The sequence below is a fragment of the Miniopterus schreibersii genome (genome assembly GCF_964146895.1).
Source record: "Miniopterus schreibersii genome assembly, chromosome: 2".
Lineage (NCBI taxonomy): Eukaryota > Metazoa > Chordata > Mammalia > Chiroptera > Miniopteridae > Miniopterus > Miniopterus schreibersii.
The window spans coordinates 165,628,829-165,639,972 of NC_138102.1; the positions used below are offsets into that span (position 1 = coordinate 165,628,829).

Genomic DNA, 11,144 nt, shown 5'->3' on the forward strand with positions numbered 1-11,144 from the left:
AAAACAACTACAATTTTTATTCAAAGTAATGGACTTCTCTTTCACAGAGAAAATAGGAAGGTAAGTAATTGAGGACTATTAAACATAACTGTTATAGCAGACCTAATAAATTCTCAAGCTCATATGTTACCACTTTCTATAGTCATACACATTCATTTTTCACTTGCTTGAATTAAAACACAAAATCCTGTTGTGTTTTAACATAATTCAAAGAAGTAACCACTTTATAATATATAGATATAAGAATATATGTATATAAAAACTATATTTGGTGACCACATTTCATTATTCTATCTTACTTGGGAATGATCCAAAGTTTTGCCATGATCATTCAATTTAATATTAGTCTAAGTTCTTAAATTTAACTAAGAATCTTAGAAATAAGTTTAAGTTGATAAATCACAAAAAATTACTGTTGTTATGCTGAATATCTCATAATTTTATTCAATTTATTGAAACATATTTTTACATGTATTTTTTGGAACTTTAACACTATGTGGACATAATATTAGCTCACCTTATTTGTAAATCAGCGTAAGAATTTTAGGGATTTGAATAACAGCTCCAAATCTTATAAAAACAAGCATATTTCACATGATAAAATCCTGGGAAGGCACATGCTTGTCTTCAAATCAAGCAGTACTAAACCAGTCTGAGCTATTAAAGCAATCTGATTATATATGCCTGATTTCTTACAGAAAAAGTCTCCTGCATTAGCAGCTTTTGTTGGAAAGGTTTTCATTTTTGTTTTTTAAAAAAAGGACAAGCATGAGAGTCAACTCTGATATCAGGAATTGTAATCCTCCAACTTTCTTCATTTATAAAAAATTATTTTGGCTATTCTGGGTGCTTTGCATTTTCATATATATTCTTTGAATAGTTAATTACTGCAGATAGAGCCCACTGGGGTTCGATAGGGATTGCACTGAATATACAGACGTTCTCTACCTGAAAAGATTCTCTTCATTCCAGATCTTTGTTCAGTTGGTCCCCCTTACTTGCTCAGCTCTCTGATGAATTTAAAATATAATTTTAGCAATTAACTCTCTTTATCTTGATTTTTGTAGGAGGAAATCTTGCCTTTTACTTCTACATTGTACTCAAAAGCCCACAAACTCCCAGGTTAACTTGGACGTATAAGAGCAAATGAATAACAGTCCTCCGTGCCTGTGTCTTCACTAGACGGACGCAACTGAAAGCACTCTACACAAATAGTGTACTTACTCCTCATGAAGACCACCCAAAGAGGATATCGTTATCTGATTTTTACTGATGATTTTACTGAGATAGTAGTTTTAAAAGAGAGTCCAAGATCAGAGACATACAAAGCAGAGAATCTGGATTTTCTATCAAGGCAGTCTGGCTCCAAGATCCTCTGCTAAAAACCATTATACTATACAAATTGAAACAATAAAACCCAAGGGTAGAGACTGATTTTAACATTTATTAATATTAAAAAAAATTAAATAGTCAAAAGTGAATTAAACAGAAAAAAATAAAACCAGATATTCATATATAGGAGCCCGGAATCTGCAGGGAAAAACACAGATTCTTTTGAAGTTCTCAAAGAATATTTAAAAAATAACTAAATATTTAAAGTAAATATTAATATTTAAATATTGAATAGACTCAAAAGGGAAACTTTATCAAAGACCTAAACATGAAAGAGATGTATAATAGCTGTTAATAATGGGTTAGAAAGTCTGCATGGGAGAAAAGTCAGATTTAAACCTAAATGACCTCCTGATACTAATTTTATGCTTTAGAAAGTACAGGACAATAATTGCATCCATTAGATGTATGTGTGTTTGTGTGAGTTTGTGGTTCTGTGCTTATGAGTTTGTAGACAATAAAGTTATACAAAAGTATTAGTCATCAGCAACCAGCTTTTCAAGTATACTGGCCTTTCCTGGGTTCCTGAAAAAATCAGGATGCTTTTGATAGGAAAAACTTCAATTCTTTCTACACAATTCAGGCATTAAAAAAAAAAATCATAGTGATGATCATCCCAAGCTCCATCTAATAGTTTAGACATTCATTGTAGATTGGGTTTTTAAATTTTACTAACAAACAACTAATGTTGATGAACACAAATTATGGACAGGTCAAACAAGGAAAAAATTGCAAAACATTGTGTTATTTGCATACTAGCAAATGAGAATTCAGCTTTCACTTCAACATCAGTTATGAAATAATCCAGCCAGTGGCAAGGACACATGCTGTTTGAAAAGGAGCCGGTTTGAACTATTAAGGAATAATAATGTTTTCCATAAAGATAGAATTGAACTCATCTATTAGCATACCCTGAAGCTTTCCTGCTTGGCATTGGTTGCAGAATTGAAAAGAAACCAGAACTTTACTGCAAATTCAGAAATCAGCTGCACATAGAACTTAAGGTCAGAATATTAAAGGAATCACGACCAGTGATATTAGACTTGGATTTTTTTTCTTTTTAGACATCATGACTTTACAAATGAACATTCTTTCCATCCTAGTAATGATCCAATTTGTTCTAGGAAATTTTGCCAATGGCTTCATAGCTATAGTGAACGGCATTGACTGGGTCAAGAGACAAAAGCTCTCCTGTGCTGATCGAATTCTCACTGCTCTGGCTGTCTCCAGAATTGGTTTCCTCTGGGTAATAGTATTCAATTGGTATGCAAGTGGATTTAATCCAGCTTTCTATGGTCCAGAAATAAGACATGCTGTTCATAGTGCCTGGGTAGTAAGCAACCATTTTAGCCTCTGGCTTGCTACTAGTCTCAGCATATTTTATTTCCTCAAGATAACCAATTTCTCCAGCCTTTTATTTCTCCACCTAAAATGGAGAGCTAAAAAAGTGGTTGTCACGATAATGTGGGGGACTTTGGTCTTCTTGGTTTGTCACGTTGCAGTGCTAAGCATACATGATAAAATGCAGACAGACGAGCAAGAAGGAAACCGCACTTGGGAGACCAGCTTGGGAGATAGTGTGAAACTTTCCAATGTGACTATAAACACGCTTGTACACTTCATACCCTTCACCATGTCCCTGACAGCTTTTCTGCTGTTAATCTCTTCCCTGTGGAAACATCTCAAGAAGATGCATCTCAGTGGCAGAGGTTTCCAAGATCCCAGCACCAAGGTCCACATAAGAGCCATGCAAACTGTGATCTCCTTTCTCTTGCTATTGGCCATTTACTTCCTGGCTCAAGTCACCTCAGTCTGGAATTCTAATACTGTGCAGCACAATTTAGTTCACTTGCTTTGCAAGAGTCTTGCAATCCTGTACCCTTCAGGCCACTCATTTATCCTGATTTGGGGGAGCAAGAAGCTGAGACAGGCCTTTATGTCTTATCTGTGGCAGCTGAGGTGCCGGCTGAAAGAAAGGAAATGAGTGGGGACCATGAGTCTTCTGGCAGAAAACAAAATGATGGAGTCTGTAAGGTTTTGTACTTCTTACTGCATTTCTTAATGTGTATAGAATTGTGTAAGGTATACCTAAAAAAACTTTTACCTAAGCTTACCACAAAAATGTATATGTGTGCATGTTTATGAAAAAGATAAGATTATAAGATTATCATATTATTTTTTCAGGTGAGCAATCTAATTTTACAAAATACTGTAAGAAGTTCCTCAGAATTATGCTGTTGTAAATATTAGTGGTTTACAGTATGCTTAAATTCATATTTCTTAAAAATTCATGCAGTGAGAAATAAGACACCTTTGAATGTAGTGCTCTGTTTCTAAACTGATAATATAGAATCTTACTTGGAAAAAGTCTGGAATATGTGGTACCCACAAACATTCCTTATGAATGAGTTTCTTAGTTTTTATAATGCATCACGAAGTCATGAGTATTTCACATTCATATTCTATGTAATAATCTTTCAATTGAAGAATTTATGATCTATATTTATGCATTTTTAAGGACTGAAAACTCATCTCAGGAAACCATTGCTATTTTCCATTGTAATTAGTACCACACATATGTAGCACAGTGTGTTTAGATTTTTTTTGTTTGAACCTCCAATCTTCTGGATGGTAAGGATATCCAATTATTCTAAATCACAAATTGAGGATGGATGGATAATGAAGAAATCTCTTGATTACTCAGCCATGGAAAAGAATGAAATCTTGCTATTTGCGACTTATGTGTGAAATCTCAAGTACTAAACAAAGGAACAAATGAAACAAATAGACTTATAGATACAGAAAAACTGATATTTGCCAGAGGGTTGGGTGGTACGGGTATGGGCAAAAAGGTGCAGGGAATTAAGAGGTACTAACTTACATTTATAACATAAATAAGTCACGGGATGTAAAATACAACATAGGGAATAGAGACAATATCACAATAACTTGGTGTGGTGACAGAGAGTAGACTTTTTCTGGTGATCACTTTGTAAGGTGTATCAGTATGAAATCTCACTATGTTATACAACTGAAACTAATATTATAACTATACTTTAATTAAAAAGAGTTTTACATTCCAGAATAAAAGTAAATAAATCTAAAAGACCTCCATGAGATATATTTTTTCATTTTGTAAATTAAAGGACACTAATTTGTATCTTAGAATTTCTTAGAATTTTTCAGGAGACTAAGTGAAATGGATAAGTGGTGTGTGTGTGTGTGTGTGTGTGTGTATAAGCTTGTAAACAATGAAGCTATTTATGAAAATCAGTTATCAGCACCCAATTTTAGAGAGTATTAGCCTTCCTGATGGTCCTAGAAAAACTGGAAAGTTTTTGAAAGGAAACATTTGGAAGCCAATAGATAAGTTCCTTTAGTCTTTCTGTGTAAATCCAAAGTTTTTGTTAAAAAACACACCTCAGCAATAATGAGTAATTATGGTCATCATGAGATGACAAAGATCCAACAACCAATTTAGTTATTTGCTGAATATTCTATGTACTAGATTTTAAAATTTTACTAGCTTATATCTCAAGTTGATTAATTCAAATGATGTAAAGGTGAGACAAGGCAAAAATTGCAAAACAATGAAAGGGAACATGTCTTTATTTGCATGTTAACAAATGAGAATTCAGCTCTCATTTCAACATCAGCTATGAAATATTCAGCCTATGGCAAGTACCGCAGTGTATGAACAAGAATCCATTTAAATCATTGGAGCAATGTCTTTACTAAAGACAGCTTAGAACCCATGTAGCAGCCAGCTACAGATTGCTTTGTAGCTCATGCCAGGTGGCCCCAGGCAGAACATCAGGGTGGCTGACCTTGCCCTGAACCTCCGGAAAGGCCCCTGGTGGACAGCCTCAGACCACACTGAAGCACCACCACACAACCATCTCCACAAGTGACACACTCAAGGGGTGGACACAGGGGCAACGAGAGCTCCACTGAAGTAAGTCGTGCTCTTAGTGTGGACCCCTGCACCACTGATCTTCCATAGTGGTTGATAGTCACAGTCAGTCCTTGCAGCTGATTAGCCTGGAGGTAAATCCCTCCCACTGACATGCCAAAAGCAATCAAGGCTCAACTACAACAGGAAGGTTTACACAGCCCACAAGGTGGACACATCTGAATCAGGTAGGCTGTGCAATTGGACCCTACAGGACACCTGCTACATAAGGTCACTCTACTAAGCCTACCTAACACATAGAAACAAACACAGGGAGGCAGCCAATAGAAGGAGACAAGGAAGCATGTCCTAAATGAAAGAACAGAACAAAACTCCAGAAAAAGAACCAAACAAAATGGAGACAAGCAATCTACCAGACGCAGAGTTCAAAACACTGGTTATAAGAATGCTCAAAGAACTCAGGGGAAGAGTAGATGAGAGGAAATATAAAAACAGAGATAGAAAACATAAAAAGAACCAGTCAGAAATGAATACATTAACTGAAATGGAGAATACATTACAGGGAATCAATAGTAGGGTAGATGAAGCTGAATATCAAATCAGTTATTTGAAATATAAGGAATCAAAAACACCCCATCAGAACAGCAAAAAGAAAAAAGAATAAGAAAAAATGAGGACAGTATAAGAAGCCTCATGGACAAATTGAAGGGTACCAAAGTTTGCATCATGGGGTGCTGGAAAAAAAAGAGAGATAGCAAGAAATTGAAAACCTATCTGAAAAAATAACAGAAAACTTACCTAACCTGGTGAAGGAAATAAACATACAAGTCCAGGAAGCACAGAGAGTCCTAAACAAGAAGAACCCAAAAAGGCCCACAGCAAGACACAGCATAATTAAAATGCAAATGGTTAAATACAAAGTGGAATCTTAAAAGTAGCAAGAAAAAAACAGTTACCTACAAGGGAGCTCCCATAAGATTATCAGTAGATTTCTCACCAGAAATTCTGTAGGCCAGAAGGGACTGTCAAGAAATATACAAAGTGATGACAAGTAAGGACCTACAACCAAGATTACCCAGCAAAGGTATCATTCAGAACTGAAGAAAAGATAAAGAGCTTCCCAGACAAGAAAACGCTAAAGGAGTTCATCACCACCAGACCAGTATTATATGAACTGTTCAAGGGTCTTCTTTAAGAAGAAGAAAAAAAGATAAAAAATACAAGCAATAAAAGTGCAATAAATACATATCTATCAACAACTGAATCTAAAAAACAGAATAAATGAACAAGCAGAACAGAAACAGACTCATAGACACAGAGAACATTTTTGTATTGTTAATCCTCACCTGAGAATATTTTTTCCATTGCTTTTCAGAGAGTGGAAGGGAGGCAGGGAGGGAAGACAGAGAGGGAGAAAGAGAGGAGAGAGAAACATCAGTGTGAGAGAGACACATCGATTGGTTGCCTCTCGAACCCGCCTCGACCAGGGAGCAAACCCACAACCCAGGTATGTGCCCTTGACAGGGAATCAAACCCGCAATGCTTTGGTGCACTGGCCGACGCTCTAACCACGGGGGCACGTATACCAGGGCGATATAGAGAACATTTTGACAGTTGCCAGAAAGGAGGGATTTTGGGTGGATGGGTGAAAAAAGTGAAGGGATCAGGAAGTACAAACTGGTTGTTACAGAATAGTCATGAAGATGACTATATTCCTGCAAAGGGAATATAGTCAGTAATATTCTAATAGCTATGTATGGGTTCAGGTGGGTGTGAGATTTATGAGGATGATCACTTAGTAAGTTAAGTAATGTCTAAACACTGGGGTGTACACCTGAAACTAATATAATAATGTATATCAACTGTAATTGAAATATAAAAAAATGATTTAAAAAAATTATCTGACCATGATGGTGAGTGTTAATATCTGAACTTCATTTGTGTTTCATTGATGTACATGTGTATTCTTATTCAAGTAGTGCACTGTCTTGATTAATACAGCTTTGTAACAGGCTTTGAAATTAGAAACTGTGATCCTCCAACTTCGTTCATTTAAAAAATTCCTTTGGCTAGTGGGAGTGCTTTGCATGTCCATAAACATTTTAGGAATAATTTTCACTTTCTGCAAAAGAGCCTTCTGGGATGTGATAGTGATTGCATCGAATATGCAGATCATCTCTTCATTTAAAGTCTCCCTTCTTACCTGGATTTTAGTCACTGGTCCTCCTTCCTTACACAGCTCTATGATGCAAATAATTTTGACAATTCATTCCCATTTTCTTGGTTGTTGTAGGAGGAAATCTTGCCTTTTTCTACTGCTACATTGTACTCATAAGTGGAAGTTCTCCCAGGTTAACTTTGAAGTATCATATGACACAGGATCAAATGAACAACATTTCTTGGTGCCTGGTGTCTGTATGAGACAGGCGCAATTGAAAGCACTCTACACAAATAGTATACTTACTCCTCACAAAGACCACCAGAAAAGCTTATCATTTTTATCTGATTTTTACTGATAATTATACCGAGGCAGAGAGTAGTTTTAAAAGAGTCCAAGATCAGAGACATACAAAGCCTTTAATCTGGGTTTTCCTTTATGGCAGTTTAGATCTAAGATTGTCCTGTAGAAACAATTATAATATAAAACTGAAACAATAAAACCCAAGGTTAGAGGCAGATTTTAAAATTTATTAATCTTAAAATATAAAGAAGTTAGAAATGAATTAAGCAGAGAAAGTAAAACTGAATTTTTATATACAGAGAAGTTCTAGACTTGGCAATGGAAACCACATGTTCTTTTGAAGATTCTAAGGAATATTTATAACCTTTATAACATTTTAATTAAATAATTAATACTTAAATATTGCATAGACTCAAATGAGAAATGTAATCAAAGCTCTAGCATGAGACAAATGTTTGAGATATATATATATATTAATAATGGGCTGAAAAGCCTGAATGAAATAAAAGATGGATTCAAACCTAGATAACCTTGTTGAGACTCATTTTTCTATTTTGAAAATTATGGGACAATAATTTATTCCTTCCATGAGGTGTGTGGGTGTGTGTGTATGTGTATGTGTGCGTGTGTGCATGTGCTTTATGCTTATGAGTTTAGAAACAATAAAAGTATAAATAAATGTTAATTATTGGTAACCAGCCCTTAGTGAGTATTGGCCTTCCTGGGTTACTCAAGAAAACCTTGATGGCTTAATAGGAAAAGCTTGGATTTTTTCTATATATATGTCTTTAAAAACAAAAATCCAAAAGGGGGGATAAATGGTGATGGAAGGAGACTTGACCTTGGGTGGTGAACACACAATATACAGATATTGTATTATAGAATTGTACACCTGAAACTTATATAATTTTGTTAACCAAAGTTATCCCAATAAGTTTTAATTAAAAAAAGTTAAAAATCCATAGTGATAATGATCCTATCTATGGCCAAACTTCATTGAACAGCTGAGCAATCACTGTGTATTCAATGTATTGGGTTTTTAAATTTTTTCTAATGACAAAGTTGATGAACACAAATTATAGTGAGGTTAAAGAAAGACAACTGCAAAACAGTGAAAGAGAATATGTCTATATTTGCATGCTGGCAAATGAGTGTTCAGCTTTTACAACAACATCGGTTATGAAATATTCCAGCCTACGGCAAGGACATAAGTATTTGAATAGGAGTTAACTTAAGTTGTTTGGAGCATAACAATGTTTTTCATAAAGAAAGCATTGAGATTTTCCATTAGCATACCCTGGTGCTTTCCTACTTGGCACTGGTCATAGAATTTTAAAGAAACAAGAATTTTTGTACATTCAAGATCAGCTGTAAATAGAACCTAGGGCTAGAAGATTAAAAGAATCACGGCCACTGGTATTAGATTTGGCCTTCTTTTTTCCTAGACATAATGAGTTTATTACCGAGCATTCTTTCCATCCTCGTAATGGCAGAATTTGTTCTAGGAAATTTTGCCAATGGCTTCATAGCACTGGTGAACTGCATTGACTGGGTCAGGAGACAAAAGATCTCCTGTGCTGATCGAATTCTCACTGCTCTGGCAGTCTCTAGAATCGGTTTGCTCTGGATAATAATATTCTACTGGTATTCAATTATGTTTTATCCAGCTTTCTATAGTTCAGAAGTAAGAGCTATTGTTTATATTGTCTGGGTAGTATGCAACCATTTTAGCCTCTGGCTTGCTACTAGCCTCAGCATACTTTATTTGCTCAAGATAACCAATTTCTCCTGCCCTTTATTTCTCCACCTGAAATGGAAAGCTAAAAGAGTGGTTATCATGATACTGTGGGGGACTTTGGTCTTCTTGGTTTGTCGACTTGCACTGTTATACATGGATGAAAAACTAAAGAATGAATGTAAAGGAAACAGCACTTGGGAGACGAACCTCAGGGACACTGTGCACCTTTCAAATATAACGGTGTTCATGCTTATACATGTCATACCTTTTACTGTGTGCCTGACAGCTTTTCTGCTGTTAATCTTTTCCCTGTGGAAACATCTCAAGAGGATGCTGCTCAGTAACAAAGGATCCCAAGAGGTCAGCACCAAGGTCCACGTAAGAGCAATGCTGATTGTGATCTCCTTTCTCTTGCTACTTGCCATTTACTTTGTGACTCTAATCGTCTCAGTTTGGGGTTTCTATAATCCTCAGAATATACCAGTTTCTCTGTGTTTCCAGATTTTTACAATTGCCTATCCTTCAGGCCACTCGTTAATCCTGATCTGGGGAAACAAGAAGCTAAGTCAGGAGTTTCTCTCAGTTACATGGCAGGTTAGGTGCTGGCTGAGAGGATGGAAACCTTCAACACCATAGACCAATAAGAGGGAAATTGTTTGTGTTCTAGCAGAAACAAAGTGATGGAGCCTGTAACATATCATACTTCCTACTGGTTTTACCCCAGTGTATGTAACTGAATAATTTTCAAAGATCTGCCTTAGTTTATCACATAACAGCATATATATGTGGATGTATAAAAATATAAGAAGAATTTGTAAATAACTTACCTTGAGTCAATTTTTTCAGAAAAGACATCTAATTATACAAAATATTGTGAGAAATTCCTCAGAATTATAAAGCCATGAGTATTTCACATACAGAGCCTCTGTTTTCATGTTGCCATTGGAAAATTTGTGATCTATATTTACGGATTTTTAAGAGTTGACAAATGAACTCAGAATATCATTGCTATTTTAAATTGTAATTTGCACCCCAGTGTGTTTAGATTTTAGTGTTGGGACCTCTAATCTTTGGCATGGTGAGGATGTTTAATTCTAAATCATACCTTGAGGATGTTTATTTGGGACAGATTTTATTCCACCCTGAATATTTAATTCATGGTTAACAGATAGCAACCAGAACTTTTGTTAAGAATTCAAGTTTGACAAACATATTTTGAGTAAATTCTAAATTTATTTACAATTCAAGAGTGACAAACATTTTTAGAATAAATTCTGCATAGGTGTACAGTGAACAGTACTAAAGAATACTTGATTTGATAAAGTAGGTGAAAATCTTAGAAAAGTCAAATTCTACAATAGAAATAAAGATGTATGAAAGAAACATGATTGTGACCTTTTTAAAAAGCTGTTATCAAATTTCACATTGTTAGGAAAGTCACTTTTTTATAGTTTTTGAAGGGAAACTATTGCTGAAGTTGAGATCTGATGTCAAATATTTCAGTTTGGTTTTTTTATAACACCTCTGGGCATTAAATTGAGAAATATCCCCTACATCTTCCATCCTCAAAATTACTTTTAAACTTCATATAAGAAGACCTAAATCTTCCCCATCTAAAAAAAAAACACTCACTGTATGAA

At 35.2% G+C, this 11,144-nt stretch overlaps 1 protein-coding gene and 1 pseudogene across 2 annotated transcripts; both read left to right on the plus strand.

Moving 5' to 3' along the window:
* Positions 1 to 2,461: 2,461 nt before the first annotated feature.
* On the plus strand, positions 2,462 to 3,376 carry LOC308552593 (taste receptor type 2 member 19-like; the record flags this gene model as incomplete). Its single annotated transcript, XM_081127806.1, has 1 exon — positions 2,462 to 3,376. One exon carries the CDS (start codon positions 2,462 to 2,464, stop codon positions 3,374 to 3,376), a length of 915 nt encoding a protein of 304 aa, XP_080983932.1.
* A 5,840-nt stretch (positions 3,377 to 9,216) lies between these two features.
* LOC308552594 (putative taste receptor type 2 member 33 pseudogene) lies at positions 9,217 to 10,140 on the plus strand (annotated as a pseudogene). The gene has a single exon. The product of its transcript is annotated as a putative taste receptor type 2 member 33 pseudogene (transcript).
* Positions 10,141 to 11,144: the final 1,004 nt, after the last annotated feature.